At 39.2% G+C, this 21,594-nt stretch overlaps 2 protein-coding genes, 1 long non-coding RNA gene and 1 pseudogene across 3 annotated transcripts; 2 read left to right on the forward strand and 2 right to left on the reverse strand.

Annotated features, from left to right (window-relative positions):
* Positions 1-284: 284 nt before the first annotated feature.
* Positions 285-1,771, reverse strand: LOC109407690 (uncharacterized). The gene is made up of 2 exons (XM_019680839.3): positions 1,597-1,771; positions 285-1,535 (listed from the first exon to the last, which is right to left on the reverse strand). The coding sequence occupies exons 1-2, from the start codon at positions 1,694-1,696 to the stop codon at positions 388-390; spliced, it is 1,248 nt and encodes a 415-aa protein (XP_019536384.3). The 5' UTR covers positions 1,697-1,771; the 3' UTR covers positions 285-387.
* Positions 1,772-2,438: 667 nt separating this feature from the next.
* On the forward strand, positions 2,439-3,966 carry LOC115268390 (uncharacterized). The gene is made up of 2 exons (XM_029876395.2): positions 2,439-2,578; positions 2,640-3,966. The coding sequence occupies exons 1-2, from the start codon at positions 2,479-2,481 to the stop codon at positions 3,788-3,790; spliced, it is 1,251 nt and encodes a 416-aa protein (XP_029732255.2). The 5' UTR covers positions 2,439-2,478; the 3' UTR covers positions 3,791-3,966.
* A 2,099-nt stretch (positions 3,967-6,065) lies between these two features.
* LOC134289902 (uncharacterized) lies at positions 6,066-12,279 on the reverse strand. Its single transcript, XR_009998739.1, has 2 exons — positions 11,403-12,279; positions 6,066-7,582 (listed from the first exon to the last, which is right to left on the reverse strand). It is a non-coding gene; the product is annotated as an uncharacterized LOC134289902 (long non-coding RNA).
* A 3,492-nt stretch (positions 12,280-15,771) lies between these two features.
* On the forward strand, positions 15,772-17,071 carry LOC115268391 (uncharacterized; annotated as a pseudogene).
* Positions 17,072-21,594: the final 4,523 nt, after the last annotated feature.

The raw sequence follows: 21,594 nt of genomic DNA on the forward strand, positions 1-21,594 counted from the left end.
AGGAATCTCTAAGCAACAGTTACAGGTAGACTCTATTTTTATTAAAATAATCATACATTTTGAGTTAGAACTAAAGAATATCCTCTTTATTTGGAAAAATCATCCATAAAATTTGCATGAGGTTCAATATTGAAGTAGTTTACTTAGGGCGAAAATTTTTTGAAATATTCATATGGAACAGGCATGCGGCTTTGTGAATTTCTACCTTGAGATTTTTTTAAATACATTTCTTAGAGAACGTCTGCTAAGAATCTCTCAATTAGCAATTTTTTTGTGGATGATGGTTTTTATTTGAACCCATGATTTCCTTACGCATTCGAAATTTCTCATGTATTTCTTCGTAAAAAAATATCAAATTTTCATATAAACTACAAACTATCACAATGCTCAAATTAACAAATTTGGAATATCCAAATGTGCCAGGTGACCAATCCGTTTCAGGAATGGGTTCACCTCACATGCATAGGCGAATCCCTTCTTGAAATTTCTTCTATCCCAGTTGATCCAGCTGACTTTATCGCCGATGTCGTCACACAATAAGTACTGCCCATTTATTTGCTCCATTGACGTTATGTGGATGTCATTCACGCCGATCAACGCAATGCCGGAATTGTGCCGTTCGTCATGCAAGATTTTGTAGTAGATTTTCGGTGCTGGCAAGCGCTGTACGCCATTCGGATCGTAGTCCAAGAAGATCGGTTGCTGGTCGCCATTCACGTCGGTCTGGGTGTGGGCTCCGTATGTTCCCCCGTAGACTGTGACGTTGATGTTCCGCGCCGCAACGAATTCACGAACCTGTTCCTCAATCCGAAGCCAGTTACCGTCGTTGAAGTTTTGCCACTGGGGAGCAACCACCAGGAACCAGAACGTGGCATTTTGCTGCGTACCGTATAGGAAATCCACTCGGGCAGCGATGTGGCCTCGAGCCATGTAGACACCTGAACCGACATCCCGGATGATGTCATCGGCGAGTTCTTGCGATTGGAGAATTTGTGCTACGGTTTGTCGTTGTTTGTTGTTGGTGTACAGATAGTTTGTATCAATTCCTGGATAGAAATTCCCTTGGTACCAATTAGGACGTGGATTGCTCGATTGATATCCAGCATTGAAAGGGAACATCTCGTGCTTGATCCAGTGATTCTCGAACGTCTCCTCGTTATGGCAGATGTCCATAATCTTGGGGAAGCGGGTTCCCAAATCGAATCCAATTTGGATGATTGACGCATTCCTTTCGCAAGGTTCGTAGGTTCGTCGAGCATTGCTGTACCAAATCTGCCTACAGGAGAAATCAGTGAACTGGTGCATGGTGCTATCATAGTTGAAAATGGTGTCTATAACACAGGATACGATGATGGAGTTCTTATTGGGAGCCAGATCAAATCCACTGCTGCAGACGAGTTCTATAGTTTCCCCTGGGTTTAACCGTAATTGTCGATTACTTGTCGCTGGATAGCGGAACTCTTCTGTACCAGGAATCAACAGCAAAGGCTGCGGTCGTGGAAGCTGGTTGTTGATATTCATTGAACATGATGGAGCTGTGAATCAAAAGCAACGTTTCAATTTTTCTCGACTATTTTTTCGAGTGAACAATCATACCGAATCTTTGGTTGTCAGAGGTTATTGATGGTATTTCTTTGGAGTCACTCCCAGCTCCGAGCAATACCAGAATTGTCATCAAACAGGTAAACTTCTCCATCGCCAATCAAAGTTATGGCCTGCCTCCAAAAATTAGAACTAGAACAACGGGTGTGGCGTGTGCTTTTATATCACTTTCAGAATAGATTGGATTCCTATTTTTATCAATTTAGCAGTGTTCAGTCTGCTGCTGATATTGCAACAACTGTTCGATAACGGGACCTCATGCACTGGCGGAAAACCCCTTACAAGGTGACCAAAGGTAGTCTGGACATGATGTGATGTCTAATAGAGATGTTCTTCTTTTTGTTCGTTCTGAAATTGCATCCCAAGTGGGATTTACAGTTAATACCTTAGGCTTTTCTTTGCTAAAGTTGCGATGTTTGTGACCAACGTCGTAATATGTTTAACAATTTGATTGTAATGAGAATCGAACCCAGACACCTTCAGCATAACGCTGTGTTTCATCAATATCATAAGCATTGCAGCTTTAAAAAATCAGATGCATCGTGGAAGAATCTTATGAATGAATGAAATGAACTGATCCACAGCAAGCCTCAACGGCCAGATGGTTTGTCTGATTCTGCTCATTTCCGTTGAAGACACAGATCAATTGTGATTGGTTGTTAATTAAGGACATAACATATCGCAACTGAACCCTTAAAAGTTAGATGATAACGGAAGCTACCTATCGCAATTTCTGACGTTATCATGACGGCTAGAAGTGGCGATGTTCAAGATGTACGATAACGAGCGTTCCATTGACAAGCACGAGACTTGGTATAAAAAGTCCTCCACGCGATAACCTTCAGTTTCATTCGGTGGTTTCAAATCTGCTGAACAATGAAAATCTTTTCACTTGCTGTGGTGGTGGTTTTGACCTGTGGGTCATTGATTGCTGCTCGGGAAATTCCCCTCAAAGAGACCGAGTGGAATAAGCTAGGTGAGATCCATAAATCATTTATTGTTATAGTGATTTAGTAGCATATTTTTTTTGTTTTTAGTGTCGGCATGTACGATCAACATCAACACTCATCTCCCAAGGCCGCAACCTCTCATTTTGATCCCCGGAACTGACCAGTTCCGCTATCCTCAATCGAATGATCGGCTGTTGCACCTTGATGCGGGTGAATTTTTGGAACTTGCTTGTGAGAACGGATTCAATGTGGCACCCGGGAAGAACTCCATCATGGTTTCATGTGTGTTTGATCAGACATTCAACTTTGATAGCACCATGTTCCGATTCAGTGATTTCTCTTGCACAGAGAATTGGTTCAGCAGTGCTCGCCGTACTCCCCAATCTTGTGAACAGAATGGAAGAATTGTGGAGATTGGATTCAATATGGGTTCACGATTCCCGAAATTCATGGATGTCTGCCACAACGAGCAAACGTTCGAAAACCATTGGATCAGACACGAATTTCACCGAGCTCATGCTGGATTCCAACAAGGAGTTCCTCGACCATCATGGCATCAAGGCGATTTCTATCCAGGTATTAATGTGAACACGCTGTACACTGTTAACCGCCAGAGACAAACGCTGGCCACTGTATTGGGTTCCCAAGCGATCGCCGATGACTTGGTGAGAGATGCCGCCACTGGAGGAATCTTCATGGCACGTGGACATATCGCAGCAAGAGCTGATTTTATCTACGGCACTCAACAGAATGCCACATTTTGGTTCTTGTGTGCTGCTCCTCAATGGCAGAACTTCAACGATGGAAACTGGCTGCGTATTGAGGACAGTGCCCGCAATTTTGTGGCCGCTCGAAACATCCATGTAACCGTATATGGAGGAACATACGGAGTACACACGCAAACTGATGCCAATGGGGATCAGCAACCAATTTTCCTGGACTTCAACCCGAATGGAGTTCAACGTCTACCGGCACCGAAGATCTACTATAAAATTTTGCATGACGAGCGAAACAATGCCGGCATTGTGCTGATTGGGGTGAATGACATCCATATCACTTCGATGCAACGGATTCAGGATGAATACATGTTCTGTGAGGACATCGGAGACAAGGTCAGCTGGATCAACTGGGACAGAAAGAATCTTGCGGAAGGATTCTCCTACGCGTGTGAAGTGAATCCCTTCTTGAAGAAAATCGGACATCTGTCTCATTTGAATATTCCTAACTTGTTGATCTAAAATTTTCCTAATACTGCCTAATAAATACTTACGAGGAAGTCTGTGCATTTATGTAGCACCTGATGTAAAAAATTGTTAGTGAACTATCAATGTAGAAATTATCTCAAATTTTTGATTGCAAAAATGTGTGCTGTTCTAAACCATAGTTTGAATAAAGTCCGATTTCTGTCAAATAATGTTAGAAGCTGTGATTTATGTAGATATCTAAAATATATCAAATTCAATATTTTAACATCCCGTGCGATGATTGCGTCGAAAAACCTGCCAAGTTGAAGACCTGGATAACTATAGCGCTGCTCAAAATCAATGATGTATGATATAGAGACTCAAGTTCGTCAGTTCGGATAATATTCTAGTTCTTCCCACATATTCAGCGTTTGCAGATAGTACAATGTGCGCAGCTAAGGCTAAGAGCTTGAAATCTTCTGAAAAGTGGATTTACTAAGGTTTCTGTTTGGTACATTTCAATTACAATATCTACGCTAAATGTATGGTCCACTGAAGCCTGCCCTACAAACAACAGCCCCTTTATTGTGGTGTAAGTTATCAAACCGTAGCTACTAAAACCTTAGACAGACTGTTGGTATTCGGACCATGGTACAATTATCTTGAAATGAGTTTCATACTAATAATTGTCATCATTCAAGATAGCCTTGGATTAATTTTCTTGACAACTTGTACTATGGTACGAACACCACCAGTGTGTTGCAGATATAAGTTATATTCTTCGTGGCTCTTTTCACTTCACGAGCACATTACTTACTTGATACTTGATGAGTCTACGCCGAATGAAGCAATCACTTCCACTGGTCTCGGTCCTGAGCCAATCGCTTCCAGCCACCCTGAACGTTTAGAGCCCTTAGGTCTTCCTCAATTGCAAACAGCCAAAGTGTGCGCAGCCTTCCACGAAGCCGAGGACCCCTTCCTGATTCTCTGCTGAGTATGGTTTTAGCTTAGCTTGTCGTTTATCCGGCTTACGAGCTTCGTGCTTAGCCCACGGCAGCCTGCCGTGTTTGATTCGTTTCACTATATCCGTCTCTTTATATACTTGGTAGTAGAGCGATTCCAAGCAACAGCATCAAAATTAAGGAAATTTTTTAATTCATGATTTTCTATTGAACTGAAACTTTGCACAGTTTTTAAGTTCCATCTAAATCGTCATTTTCCGATATCAAATTTTTATTTTGAATCACGACTAACTTTTCAAAAGGGTGTATGTGAAAATGGTTCAAAAATATTCAAAAATCTGCACAGCCAAAATGGTTCGTTCGATTGCAATAAATTTTTCAGCAAAGTTAGATAACTAAATGGTGATTCCTAAGAAAATATACACTGTGAAAAAAACATCTTTTTTAACATTAAAAAATATCATTTTTGTCACAAAAACTCAAATATCTCAAAACCCTATCTTTTTACCAACGTAATTTTTTTAGGGAAGACGGTCCATTGTATTAGCAATCTACCATAAAAATTTGGTGATGGTAAACTAATAAACAAAAAAGTTATAACATTTCAAACATTTCACAATTTTCACATTTGGTACATATTTTTTTCTGTGTAAATTATTTCGTTCAGAAATCGCAGTTAGATGCAGATTTTATTGTTCAGCAAAGTTAGATAACTAAATGGTGATTCCTAAGAAAATGTACACTGTGAAAAAAAAACTTTTTTTAACATTAAAAAATATCATTTTTGTCACAAAAACTCAAATATCTCAAAACCCTATCTTTTTACCAATGTAATTTTTTAGGGAAAACGGTCCATTGTATTAGCAATCTACCATAAAAAATTTGGTGATGATAAACTAATAAACAAAAAAGTTATGACAATTCTAATATTCCACAATTTTTACATTTAGTAATAATTTTTTTTAGTGTAAATTATTTCGGCCGGAAAGCGCAGTTTGATGCTGATTTTATTGTTAATGGCCTTGCGTGAGTAAAACAATCTGTTTTTATTATGTATTATGTATATTATATGTACAGTACTGTTCCGATTTTATCACGCCCTCCGCGCATTAGTCGTTTATTGATTAATTTGCTGTTACATTTGAGGACAAGTGTTTTCCCTCTTCTTCAAGATGAATGCTGAAAGCGTGTTTTGCAACGTTAAAAATATTGAAATGGGTATAAATGTTGAAGTATATTTCAAAGCATTTTTGAAAAGAGGCGTGATTAAATTGTTTAAACAGATGTCGCTGATGGTACGGTGGCATGACTCTCTGCACTTAGCACTTCTGGCAATTTCTCAGTTGTTGTCGTTTTCGAACTTCCTGCGCCCTGCTTTACCGATGATATACAGATGGCTCGTTTGTCAAAGTCTAGACGGCAGGACGTGCAAATGCGTAAATTTGTATTCAATTTGGGCATAACCAGTCTCTTTCAGTTTATCTATGAGATTTCGTAACTCTTTTGAACATTTTTTTTCACAAGCGGTCTACAAGAGAGCGTTGAGTTGAAGACCTTTGAGAAAGCGACTGTTCATGTTGTTCGTTAGATTATAATAAACAAAATCACTTATTAGTTTTAACTGACTAGTTTGGTGTTGTTTGCTTGGACGAAGAAAAAATTTACTATAAAATTTTTAATATCCATAGCGGTAGTATTTTTTTGCTTTTTCGTGAGCATTTTCATGGTATGTATACAGTAAGGTGGCCCACACTTATATGAAAAACAAAAATTTCGAAAAATGCCAAGTCTTACCTTCTAAATCAGTTGTTTTGGAGTCCCAGAAGCTACGTTCAAAATTTGAGCAAAATCGGTTGAGCCTAAGGGGGCGCTCAAAACGCTTGAAGTTTGTATGGGAAAACTTGGCCAAATGTATGCAGAAATTTTAAGTTTTCGAATTTTGCCGCCAGGTGGCGCTGTAAGCGTTCAATAATCAAACCCTTTGGTCTTATTGTAGGTGACTATATGCCAAACAACTTTGTCGAAGACCGCAAAGTGATCCAACTTCTGTGAAAAAAGTTATACCCTTGGTAAAGTGAGGATAAACTTTATTGTTGTTTTTCCAATACATGTAAAAGAATAATATCAATAATGAAATCTCACTACTTTGCCTCACTTTGCCTTGGGTATAACTTTTTTCACAGGCGTCGGATCACTTTGCGGTCTTCGACAAAGTTGTTTGGCATATAGTCACCTACAATAATACCAAAGGGTTTGATTATTGAACGCTTACAGCGCCACCTAGCGGCAAAATTAGAAAACTTAAAATTTCTACATACATTTGGCCAAGTTTTCCCATATAAACTTCAAGCGTTTTGAGCGCCCCCTTAGGCTCAACCGATTTTACTCAAATTTTGAACGTAGCTTCTGGGAGTCCAAAACAACTTATTTAGGAGGTAAGACTTAGCATTTTTCGAAATTTTTCTTTTTCATATAAGTTTGGGCCACCCTAGTATACAGACAAACAAACGTAACACTGACGAAATTTTCATTGACCACGCCTTTAACGATCATTTTGAATCTTGGTTGTGGCTTTCATAACCAGAAGAGTGCCCATCGTTTTTCTTTGCGTTTGACGTTTCACACTAGCGCCTTCTGATGACGATATTGCACAACGCAGTGTTTCGTGAAACATTTCCACCAGGTGGTGGTAGTGTGAACTGGGCGATGGATTTTCACGAAAATTGTTCTAGGCGTTTTGTCTGTTTGTCTGTGGTATGTACCTCTCATGCATTTGTTGTTGTTGAAGTTACTCGCATTTTTCCGATCATAAAGTCTGTTCTCTAAGGGCCGATTTCTTCACCTCGGCTTAACCCGTAAGCCAGGCTTACCCATATAGTTAACCCTTAAAAGATGTGGACAACTTTTTTGCATAGTTTTACCTATAGCTTTTGACCCAGTGGGTAGATTTTCAAAACCAAAATGTTTTTATCAAGGGGATTAGTTGTGCTATCATATGCATATATGGAGATTATGTTATGCTAGAACATTTTGGAGATATAGCTGGAAATGTAGTTTACACCACTTGTTCTTCATTCGATTCCGCGTTTTATTTCTATGAACATGTGATATATTTCAATGGAAATTGCACAATATTCTTTGTTTGGGTTGGTGCTGTTAGATAGAAATGTCTTATGTCCTTTTACAGCTGTAACATAGATCTCGAGGTTATCCAAAACGTCCAGAAGTTTTGAACTTTATCTACTGAATGCAAAGAGTTGTGTTTACTTTTTAAATCACTTGAACTTGCTGAAATACATTCAAATATACATTTTGAAACATGAAATGATGGTAGCCATGACCTGGTGATGTTCTAGGCAACTTAAAAAAGCTCTGGAGTTCTGATTGTAAGGCCTTTAACTGTAATACTATATCAAACTAATGTATGAATGTCAGAACTGATTTCATTAGATCCATACATGTGAATCAGAGTATGAAAGACTTACTGTACATTAATGGCGATACCTTAGGCCATCCAAATCATTCTGGAGTTAAGGCCTTTATATCTACACCCGTAATAACGCATCGGGTGCATTTCAAACTTGGTATAGTGCGTTTTGGTAGTCATAGGAGATCAGTTGAATTATATGATACTTGTATACACATCATAGAGGCATCCTGGATCATCCGAACTATTCCAAAGTTGAGAAATATGGTTTGAATTTGAAATGGTATATCAACAGAAGTGCACAAACTTCAGAGTTTGCCCATTTGATTCATACACATAGTGCAATCCATGGGAGAGAAGTTCCCACAGTATCAGAGATATCTGAGGTCACCTTTCAGTATTATGTGGTTAAGGCCTTCAGATCTACACTCGTAACAAAGCATCCTGCACGTTCAAAACTTGGTGCAGTATGTTTCAGTAGGCATAGATGATAAGTTCGACAATATATCATATGACTAAAAGCTTTTCTATATCATCCAAACCATTCTGAGAAGCTAAAATATACGGTGTTCATTTCAATTCATAACCTATCAAGTGCACTAATATCAGCATTTATCTAATTCAATTCAAACATATAATACAAGTCGTGGGAGACAAATTTCCAGTACATCAGCGATATCTGCAGCATCATTTTTATATTATATGGTTAAGGCCTCCAAATCTACACTCGTCACAAAGCATCGGCTACACTAAACTCACTATAACGCGTTTTGATAGTCATAGAAGATCAGTTGATTCACGTGGTACTTAAATATACATCTTAAAAGCTTCCCGGATCATCCAAACTATTCCGAAAATGAGACATATGGTTTGCATGAACTCGTGGAGAAATCTTTGGAGGAATCCCGAGGAATACTCGGGGAACTCACGGAGAAATTCCCGCAGAATTCCAAGAGGGATTCTCGAGGGACTCCTGAAGGATTTTTCAAAAGGTTCTTGAAATAATTTCCGAGGAACTTCTTGAGGAATTCCAGAACAGCTCCTGAAGTAATTTCCAAGAAACTGCCGGGAAACTTGTGACGGATTTCACGGGAACTCCTAGAGGCATTTCTTAGGAACTCGTAAAGGTATTCTCGGTGAACATCACGATGAATTTCTGATGAATTTTTGGGTAAATTCCTACACTTCAAAATACTATAAAAATCATTTTTATGTCAGTGGATGCACGAATAACAAGACGAGATACTCAAAATATTATGAGATACAACAGAAATAATCGTGAAAGAATTACATCGATAAAGTAAAGAGATGCAAGAGTATAGCTTGTAGAGCTTGCAGGTCTTAATTCCAGAATAGTTTGGATGACCTAAATCACCAAGTTGATGTGGCTAAGTTAGAATTGTACTCTGAGGCTCTAGGTAAGAGTACCGTTATATTCTGCGAGCATTCGCTACAATAAAAATATCCAAAGATTTACAGATATTGACACCCATACTTAAAAATATATTTGGTCCATTTGTATGCCAGTGCACTTCCAAATAGCAACACATAGACATACTCGGAATATTCTGAAGTGCAACAGACACAATCGTGAAAGAATTATGCCGATAGAGTGAAGTGAAACAATAGTGGAGCCTGTAGAGCTTGAAGGTCCTAGCTCCAGAATAATTTGGAAAGCCTGGAATATCACATGAATGTACCAAAAGCATTATAGTTATACACTGAGGCTCCATCAGCAGTATATACTACATTCCACGAATATTTTTCACATTTAAAGCATGATACAGTATGTAGATATCGTAACCCAAACTTCAAAGTGTATTGGAGGCCATTTTTATTTCACGGAATGTCCAAGTTCCACAATATCGAGTTACTCGTAGCATTGTGAGGTCTAATGGACATCAACGTGATTATATTTCTTGAACAGAGTGAACACAAATGAAGGTAGATGTTGTAGATCTTAAGGAAATGAATGCCAGAGTAGTTTGGATGACCTAGATCACCCAATTCATGTATCATGAATTTTTGAGGGATGCTTTGAGGCTAGTACCGTAGACCATGTTCTGTGATCATTCATCGTGTATAAAATTTGGTTTAGAATGTTGAATTTATGACACAAATTTCGAAGTACTTCGGAGGCCTAAGAATAGCTCTGAGATCAAAACTTAAACAGACTATAATGGGTAAATACGTTGCATGTCAAGGATCAGTGAAAACTATTGATGATTAGCAAAACAATTAAATTTGAGCAAAAACATGTACAATTTACAAAAAAAAAAGCTTTTCGGCTATCAGTAAAAGGGGGGAGGTATCATGCATTTATTAGCACAAATATTCCCCTTCACTATAAAAATGATTCCAGGGTAAAACAAAGAAGATATTGCAATTTTATCAAAAAAAAAAAAAAAAAAGAACGTCCCGGTTTTTACTTCTGTTGATATACCATTTCAAATTCAAACCATATTTCTTAACTTTAGAATAGTTCGGATGATCCAGGATGCCTCTATGATGTGTATACAAGTATCATATAATTCAACTGATCTTCTATGACTACTAAAACGCACTATAGCAAGTTTGAAATGCACCCGATGCGTTATTACGGGTGTAGATATAAAGGCCTTAACTCCAGAATGATTTGGATGGCCTAAGGTATCGCCATTAATGTACAGTAAGTCTTTCATACTCTGATTTACATGTATGAATCTAATGAAATCAGTTCTGACATTCATACATTAGTTTGATATAGTATTACAGTTAAAGGCCTTACAATCAGAACTCCAGAGCTTTTTTAAGTTGCCTAGAACATCACCAGGTCATGACTACCATCATTTCATGTTTCAGCATGTATATTTGAATGTATTTCAGCAAGTTCAAGTGATTTAAAAAGTAAACACAACTCTTTGCATTCAGTAGATAAAGTTCAAAACTTCTGGACGTTTTGGATAACCTGGAGATCTATGTTACAGCTGTAAAAGGACATAAGACATTTCTATCTAACAGCACCAACCCAAACAAAGAATATTGTGCAATTTCCATTGAAATATATCACATGTACATAGAAATAAAACGCGGAATCGAATGAAGAACAAGTGGTGTACACTACATTTCCAGCTATATCTCCAAAATGTTCTAGCATAACATAATCTCCATATATGCATATGATAGCACAACTAATCCCATTGATAAAAACATTTTGGTTTTGAAAATCCACCCACTGGGTCAAAAGCTATAAGTAAAACTATGCAAAAAAGTTGTCCACATCTTTTAAGGGTTAAACCTGGCTTAACGCCTAAGCCAGGGTGAAGAAATCGACCCTAAGAGGTATTTTTTTGCAGATCAACTAGACGTATACGCGTATATATAAAACTTTTATTATGCAGCTTTCGTCTTCAAAATAAGTTTAATTCCATTTTTATTATGATCAACAGCTTTTCAACACTATCAAGGGATTTTTTCACCAGTCACGTACAATAAAAAGTATGACAATCTCAATATTTTTGATCACAACACTGGATCGCGTGTAAGGTTCAAATAGATACTATAGTAATTATAAATAATCAAACAAAAATATCATGAAAACAACTTGTTTAATTCATGCGGTAGCCTTTACAATAAAATCAGCATCAAAATATAGTTCTCGAAATAATTTACACAGAAAAAATTTTTTTTTTTGTTACTAAATGTAAAAATTGTGAAATGTTTGAAATGTCATAACTTTTTTGTTTATCAGTTTACCATCACCAAAATTTTATGGTAGATAGCTGATATAATGGGCCATTTTCCCTAAAAAATTGACGTTGGTAAAAAGATAGGGTTCTGAGATATTTGAGTTATTGTGACAAAGATCATATTTTTTTATAGTAAAAAAAGAAATTTTTTACAGTGTATATTTTCTAAGGAATCATCATTTAGTTATCTAACTTTGCTGAAAAATTCATAACAATCGAACAATCCGTTTTTGCTGTACAGCTTTTAGAATATTTTTGAACTATTTTCGCATACACCCTTTTGAAAAGTTAGTCGTGAGTGAATATGAAGGTTTGATATCGAAAAATGGCGATTTAGATGAAATTGAAAAACTGTGCAAAGTTTCAGATATTTTTGAAATGGTCGCTCAGGATCGACTGACATGACTCCGTGGAATTCCTCAGTAGTCGTATTGTTCGCAGCACTTCTCGTTCGAAACACTCCCAAGGCTCTGTGATCAACCTCTTTCAACGTCCACGATCCATGGCCGTATGAAGCGACTGGAAGAATCAGCATCTTGAATAACGCGAGGTTTGTCTTCGTTTGCAGCCTACGGTGTTTTGCAGACCGAAAAAAGGACCGATTCCTAGTCGCATTCCGTCAACTCACCTAGCGAGTACCATAACCACACGTCGCCAGAGTACCAAGATAAACAAATTCGTCCACAACATCAAATTTTTCACCATCTAGCACCACTTCGTTACCACTACACCCAAACCTCCATTTAGGTAATGAGTCGGGACTGCCTAAATATAAGTTTTACCTACATAGATTCAGTTTATTGCTTAAATGGATTTGAAGAGTGCAAAGAAGTTTAAGAAAGGCGAGTGGCCTGAAGATTTAAAGGTGGTCATGCGGATTTTCAGAGGGCTTTCGAGGAAGTTTCAGAAGGAGGGGGGGGGGGTGTTCAGAGGCGTTTTCGGGGGTTTCGAAGGGTCTCAGTTGTTTTGCTTGGGATCCTATGGAGTTTTAGAGGGATTTAGAAGGAATATCAAAAAAGCTTCAGCGGATTTTGGGCAAGTTTCAGAGACGTTACTCAGGCGTTTCGTAGGCGTTTTCGGGGGATTTCTGAGGATCTCAGTTACGTTACATGGGTCCGAAGAGGTTTTAGGGGGGTTTCAAAGGCATTTCAGAAAGCTTCAAAGGATTTTTGGCGGGATTCAGAGGCGTTACGCAGGCGTTTTCGAGGATTTCGGAGGGTCTCTGAGGCGTTACAGAGGGTTTTTAAGAGGTTAAGGGGGCCTACAGTTTCTGAAAATACCTTTTAGATCACTGCTCTTTCAGGCGGTTTCAGAAGAGATTCAAGACGATCCAGACTATTTACCATTGTAGATCGCATGACCTATACTCAAGAGAGCTCTTAGAGATTCTTAGGCAGACATTGAACTTACCACTTGTCAGTACACAGTTACATAAGGCATGACTTTCATCCAATAATTCAAGCACACAAGTTATCCATGTAGATTCGATGACTTATACTCAAGAAATTTTTTAGCAAAGCTTAAACAACCCAAACTCTCTTCACGCTCACCCTTGAGCACACTCTGAACTCTACACACTTCGAAAAAATCGTGTAATATTGTGTCATTTAACGCCGACATATAGCAGCGAGCAAAATGACACAAGAATAAGTTGGACTTTATTTTTACACGAGGCGAAAACTATGCGACGCAGTAATTTTACAGCACCGCTTTTCTCGTTGACATAACCTCAGACTTGAACCCGATATTTTTTTACTCCCAATCCATACAAACATTTCACCCGCTTGGAACTCCCATCCCACCCAGTTTCTTAGTTTACCGGCAGAATCAGAAAACACTTTGTTTTACTTAAATTCATAACAATTTATTTATCATATCCACTGTACTGTTTTGCGTAAAGGCAGCTGGTAATGAACCTCGATTTCTCGACTGCAGGAAATCAGTGTACAGCATCTAGCACTTAATGATCTTCCAATTCGATCGATTCCTTTGCTACTGGTTGTTTTCCACAATGTAGGATAACATTCAATGGTCACAACGCACAATAATTGGCACAAACTTAACTCCAACATCAATGTAAACAAATAGACAGACCGTTCGCGAGGCACACAAGTTGATAAACTATAGTTTGACGTTTCGTCAGCGCATGCACCACAGCATGCACCGTCATTGTGTAGGGGACCGTGTAAATTTAAGTTACATATCACAGAATATTGAACGTCAATACTTTTAAATGAGCGCATTCTTCTCATAATGACACAATATTCATTTGACCATGTACGTTGTAACGATCGCATCAAAAATAAAAAAGATTTTTTTGGTGTGTATGTTGAACAATAAGTTCGAATGAGCATCGCCCTGTTTCAGTCCGTCGAAGGTAACGAACGATGTAGAAGTTTCATCTGCAACTTGCACATTTGAGCGTCACATAAATCAATCTAATATCCTTCGCCGGAAAACCGTGTTCTATCACAATCTGGCGTAACTCGTTTCTCTTCACTCAACCGCACGTCGTCTTGAAATCAATAAACAGATGATAAGCTTGCAAGTTGTATCTCCGAAATTTGACTTGAGGACAAGAGGTCGAAGGTGAGAAGATCGAAGGACGCAAGGTCGAAGGGGCAAAAGATAGTGAGGACAAAAGGCATGACAAATGATTAAAAAGACAATAAGTGGAATGCACAAAAGGTGGAATGAACAAAAGGTCGAATAAATGAAGAAAAATGTAGTATACTGCATATGTTAGAAGGAACAAACAACGTAAAACTATTGTAGATATTATATGCACTTCATCTGCTATAACAAAAGACTCCTCCATCGGCCTCAGCCTGTTAAACAGAATTCCGGTCAAAATCTTGTGCGCTGATTTGAAAAGTAATATTCCTCTGTAGTTCACGCACTCCAGTTTCCAGTCCTTTCTTGTATAGAAGATAAATGAGACCATCTAAATAAGTAGTAGGCAGTTCTTCCTCTTCCCCTATATTCAATAAGAGATGATACAGCTGCTCATTACCGTGCTTGAGAAGCTCGGTCGGGAGTTCGTCCTTCCCAGCAGACTTGTTTCTTTTCAGTAATTTAATGGCTGTCCTGACCTCATCTAACGTTGGGGGTTCAGCCACCATTGATTAATCTGGCAACATGTTTCCATCGCGGTCGTTGTATATGATGGGGGAAGGTGCTGTTTTTTTCGCAAGCCATTGCCAGTTTTTTAAAACCTCCACATATCCTTCTGTTCCATACTTTATAGCGCCTGAACAATTTGCGAAGGATTCGATTTTCGGCTACTCTTGCTTCCCTATATCTCTCCCTGCACTGTTGGGTCCCCGGCAGTAGCAGGTTCCTGGTCAGTTGGCTGAATACCACAAGGCTGAATGTTGTTTGACCGAACGCCATTTGGACGAATGGGTCATTTGACCGAATGGTCTCATGAATAAGAAGCTAAGAAGCTTCAGAAATTATTATTATTGACTTTTTTTTATTATGGGGAAATTCAGCCCGAGGCTGGTTCGTCCCCGAAGAAGCTTCAGAAAATTATTTCACGTTCTAGCATATCAAGTAGCCTGAAAATGGAATAGAGTTTTGCTCCGCAAATGCTCCTAATCCTATGTTTTTGCTAGAAAGTGATACTTTTAGTCCCGGTAATAAGTAGCGCTGATTGTGAAAGAATCTTCGCCATTCATGAGTTTCAAGTGGTCTTTTTTTTAAGAACAGGTCATACAAAATTGAACTCCCTAATTGTTGATGAATGGGAACAAAAGCTGCCTATCACAATTGTTGATGTTATCAAATTGGCAAAGAAATGGTGATGTTTGATGTGTTCGACAATGTTACAACCGCCGGCATGTTAGAGATTGATTATAAAAAGACTTCTTCGCGATAACCGTCAATTTCTCTCTGTGGCTGCAAATCTGTTGAACAATGGAGGTTGTTTTATGGTTATTGGTAATTATATTACCCTGTGGGTCAATGATTGTATCCAGAGATATCCCTCTCAAAGAAACCCAGTGGAATAAACTAGGTGAGATTGAAACAAATGTCGTAGAAGTTCTTCGCTCCAATCATAAAGTCTTCGTACATTTCAGCGTCGGCATGTACAATCAACATTAATAGTCATCTTCCAAGGCCGCAACCTCTGATTTTGATACCTGGAACTGATCAGTTCCGCTATCCCCAATCGAATGATCGACTTTTATATCTTGAAGCTGGAGAACACCTGGAACTTGCTTGCGATAGTGGATTCAATGTAGCTCCCGGGAAGAACTCCATCATGGTTTCATGTGTGTTTGAACAGACATTCAACTATGATAGCACTATGCACCGATTCAGTGATTTCTCTTGCACAGAGAACTGGTTCAGCAGTGCTCGTCGTATTTCTCAATCTTGTGAGCAGAATGCAATAATTGTAGAAATTGGGTTCGATTCCCGAAATTTATGGGTGTCTGCCACAACGAGCAAACGTTCGAGAACCATTATTGGATCAAACATGAATTTCATCGGGTTCACGCTGGATTCCAACAAGGCGTTCCTAGGCCGCCATGGCATCAAGGCAATTTCTACCCAGGTATCAATATAGACAATTTGTACACTGCAAACCGACAACGACAGACGTTGGCCACTGTTTTGGGTTCTCAAGCGATCGCCGATGATCTAGTTAGGGACGTTGCATCTGGAATTTTCATGGCACGTGGACACATCGCAGCAAGAACAGATTTTATCTACGGTACTCAACAGAATGCCACTTTTTGGTTCTTGTGTGTTGCCCCTGAATGGAAGAACTTCAACGATGGAAATTGGCTGCGTATAGAGATCAGTGCTCGTAATTTCGTGGCCGCTCGAAACATCCATGTCACCGTATATGGAGGAACATACGGAGCACACACACAAACTGATGCCAATGCTGATCAGCAATCAATTTTCCTGGACTTCAACCCCAATGGAACTCGACGTCTACCGGCACCGAAGATCTACTATAAAATTTTGCACGATGAGCGAAACAATGCCGGCATTGTGCTGATCGGGGTGAATGACATCCATATCACTTCGATGCAACGGATTCAGGATGAACATGTTTTGTGAGGACATCGGAGACAAGGTTACCTGGATTAATTGGGATAGAAAGAATCTTGCGGAAGGATGTTCCTATGCATGTGAAGTGAATCCCTTCTTGAAGAGAATTGGACATTTGTCACATTTGGATATTCCAAATTTGTTGATTTAAACCGCAGGCCCCGTACTGACATCCCTTGTAGTGTTACAATAACATACCTATTACTTGTGAAAATTTAATAAAATAAAAGAAAATCGCGTTAAGTACTGTTCCTTTGAATTCCACTAAGAATTTGCATCCTTTGACAGATACGTATTTCGACCTCAACTGTAAGGTCGTCTTCAGTGTCTTGTACTTGACTCGACTTTAATGCTTCACATCAAAAAAATATACCCTTCATTATATCTTTACTCAAATACGTTTTACAAGCTATCTTAAAACGTCTTAAATACAATATAACGTATTGTATATGATATTTCAGCTTTATAGTGTATAGCTTTATATAGTTTTATAATGCACGCCTCAAATCATACATACAAATTGTTTGGCAATAAACCATGGTTCGCCTCCTACTCGCGTAGGAATATTTTTCACCGGCAAGTCTGCATTCCAAGAGACCAACTCGGATGCGCGCCGGCAATGCACTCAGCTCAGCTGTTGTTGCTTTCAAGTAGAAGAATTTGTTAACGTAACGATACGTCATTTGCAGCCATAGTGGCTACCGCGTCGTAAACGATCTGCCGACAACTGTGTTACTGACCAAACGGTTGTCTCATCGTAGAAAAGGTTCCCTGTCGCCTATAGTTCTCTATTGCTGCCAAATTTTATTCTTTTTCCTTAGTGTTCATCAGCGAATCAGACAAAAAAACGCACATCGCCTGCTGAGACCGCTGGCGCTGTTGTCGCCAAAGCTTCGGACGCATCGGATCAAACGTTGCTTCTGCACCGACTACTTCGATTTTATTTATTTTAAGCAACGCGTTGATTGTGAGAGACAACGAATCTCAGCTCCAATCAGCCTAGCTCCGATTCGAATGAAATCCGATAGACCTGTGTAGTGGAAGAAAAACAACACGCGGCGAAATATCAAACGGTAATCATTGCGGTCGTAATTCGCGGATTTCAACGGTGTTGCACGCGGTGCACTTCGGTTCCGTGTTGTCAAAAAAGTGCGTTGTTGAACATTAGATTCGTGGTGTTGATTACTTAATCCGATTGTTGACAGTGTGTACGCGAAACTCGGCTGTTTATCGCAAGTGATGGTTTCGCTGGAATAAGCCGAAACGCTAACAAGTGGTTGTGATGGGTGGGTGCCACTAATCAACGAGATTGCTGGTGAGAAGGATTTAGTTCGGAAGGATTGTGAATGAATCGCATGTGTTGACAGCTTGTGATGTAACATTGATACTACTTACTTCGGTTAGTTGGTTTTAGGTCATTGTCATGCAGTAGACTGTCGCGTAATAATAGATTGAATGGGGCTTTTCTCGGCTTAGCGTTTTAAAGTGCGGTGACAAAGTGGGATCGTACCGGGTTGGTTCCAATGCTACACTCAGGCAAATAAACCTTAGATTATCATAAGGTCTAACTTATGAAATGGCCTTTAAACAATTCATAACAGCTAGAACGATTTTCATAAGGTCGGTCTATGACGCAGAATCGACTCACAGTTTGACTTTTATACACATTTAGCAAGACGATATTCTCAAGCGTCGATAGCCACGTGGGTTGGGCACGAGCTCAGTGATCTCGACGTTCATGGATCGATTCCAGTCTGCATCATTTTGTGATTTTTCTACTGTTTTCATAAGATTATCTTATGTAATTAGGTCATAATAAGGATGTTCAATTTTCATAAGGTATTCTTATGGCATCCATACTTCACAGTTATGGCTAAATTTCATAAGGTATTTTGATGAATTTCGGTAGTTTACTTCGCTGAGTGTAGTCTTCTATAGAATTCGGTAAACTTACTATTAACGTAGTTAATAGAGAAAAGCTTGAAACGTTAAATAATACCGACTTGATTTGAATATTGAACAGATACTGGAAGCTTTCAGTGAATGTTTTATAAAATACATGGAGGGTTTAATCAACATTTTAACCCCTTGAGTGTTGCAAAATACCTTGTATTCTGGATTTATTGACTCATGGCTTTTGAATGAGAGCCACGGTTAAACTTTCTTCAATGAACCTCCAACACAGCCCACTCGTGGCACTCTGAGCATGGTTCATTTGTGGAACTTTAGTGCGGGTCATCAGCATTTCGGCCAGTTTAGCCTCTGTGGCTTACGCTAGCGATAGTTTACGCTCTGTTTTGTTAGATGTCTTTGATTTGGTACCATTAGTGCGTAGGGAGGGGGAGGGGGAGTTAACCTGTATGCTCCGATCTTTTCGTACGAGGGCAGGCTCAGTAACCGCCTCGTCCATGATTCCATTATTCCATCCTCAGATTTCGCTAGTGTTGGCTTTCCAGTCGGCTTGATGTTAGTAACAGTAGCCTGCTTTGTGGCACATCATCAATCAGTTGTTATTTTGGCTTTCTGCAAGAGTCGTTATGTATTCGTCGTCATAGCTGGATGTTTCTGAGGAAAGTGTTCGGACCAGGGAACCCGCATGCGGCAAGGTAGGCCTACTGCTCATCTTTTGCGAGTGTGTTAGTGTGTCTCCAAGTAAGTATAGGTCATTAGATCTACAAGCGTAATCAATAGCCCTGAAATTGCCTGAAACGAACTAAAACTGATTAAAATGCCTTTGCAATACCCCTGAAGTTCTCCTGAAATTTTAAGGAGCCGCTCAGAAGCTCATTGAAACCTCCTGAAACATAAACACCTTGAGACGCCTCTGAAACCACCCAGAATCCACCATAAAGCACTCCTGAGAGCGTATAACGTCTTCTAAAACGCACCTAAAATCTTCAAAATCCCGTGAAACGCATTGAAATGCCTTGAAACACATTGAAGCGTCTTAAAACTCCTCTGAAATCCTCGTAGATTTCACCTCAGCAGCCATAAAATTCCTGTAAAATCTCCTAAAACGCACTGAGTCGCCTTGGAATGCCTTTAAACATTTTAAAACTCCATTGAAAGCCCCCCGTAACAGCTGAGAATCTTACCTGAGATCCCACGAAGCCCCCCTCAACCCATCTAAAACCTTCTGAAACACCCTGAAACTCACTGAGATGCCTTTGAACGCCTTTGAAACACCATTAAATCCCCGTTAAGCTCACTTGAGAGCCCGTGAAGCCCCCTAAAATCTCTCATAAACCGCCCGAAATGCCCTGAAATTTGACTGAACACAGAGAAGTTGACCTGAGAGCCCATGAATCCCTTTAATGTCGCTCTGGAAACACCTAAAAACGTCTGGAGATCCTATGAAGACCCCCAAAATCCCTCTAAAGCTTCAAACGCCTTGAAGCCTCATTAAAAGTCCTCGGAAACCTCCGAGAAGCTCGCACGAGCGCCTGTTCACTCTCGAAAACCCCTATGAAAGGTCATACATATAACGTCTTGAAACGCCATTGAAACTTCTCAGAAACCTCTTGAAATGCTCTGAAACGCTTAACCCTCCTGAATCAGTTGTTTTGGAGCCCCAGAAGCTGTTTTCAAAATTTGATCAGAACCGATTACATATAAAGGAGTGCACAAGAAAACTTGACCAAATGTAGGCGAAAATCTTAAGTTTTATATTTTTGCCGCTAGGTGGCGCTGTTAAATAATTAAAAAATTGATGTTCCTGTAGATTACTTTGTCGTAGACTTCAACGTAATCCAACGCCTGGTAAAAAAGTGGTATACCCTAGCGAAAGTGTGGCAAAGCATTACACGTAAAGGAATAACATCAATAATGAAATTTCAATGTTTCACCTCACTTTACCTATACACAGTTCGAATAAAACCTGTAAATTTATGACGAACTGAATGTAACAAATTGACCTCCATCGAAGCTCTCTGGTGGATTTTTTTTCGTTTTCTCCTCATACCACTTACTTTGAAAAATCATAACTCAAGAACGAATCATCGTAGAAACAAAGTTTTTTTTAGAAAATGAAAACTCAGAATCCAAAACGAAAAATATGAATTGGAAAAAGTTTCCCACAAAATTTTCCACAGCTGAGAAAATTTGTAAAGAAAAGCCGGAAACACTATGCCCGAACTCACGGATAATTGTCAACAATTTTTTTTTAAGAAGGTTATTGTTTGTTTGTTATCGCTGAAATTTTTGGAATGTACTTTTTTCGTTTTTGAGTTATGGTCAATTTTGTTGAAAAATGTTCAAATGTTGTTGTAAGTCTTTATTTGAAAAATCATAACTCAAGAACGAAGCATCGTAGAAACAAAGTTTTTGCCTTTCTCGTACACCAAGGTGTACCGAAAGGCTATATGTTCACTCCAAAAATGAAATCTTGATAGAACCCCCGGAGGACCAAGTCTTATATACCAATCGACTCAGCTCGACGAGTTGAGATGATGTCTGTGTGTGTGTATGTGTGTGTGTATGTATGTATGTGTGTGTGTGTGTGCGTGTGTATGTGTGTATGTGTACAAAAATGTCACCTCACTTTTGGATAGTAAATATCATCCGATTTCAACGCTTTATGTTTCAATCGACGCGGAATATTGTCCCATTGTTTCCTATTGAAAATGGTTTTAATCGGTCCAGCCGTTCCGGAGTTATGGCCATTTAGGTGTTCCG

This window comes from Aedes albopictus, chromosome 3 (genome assembly GCF_035046485.1).
Source record: "Aedes albopictus strain Foshan chromosome 3, AalbF5, whole genome shotgun sequence".
Lineage (NCBI taxonomy): Eukaryota > Metazoa > Arthropoda > Insecta > Diptera > Culicidae > Aedes > Aedes albopictus.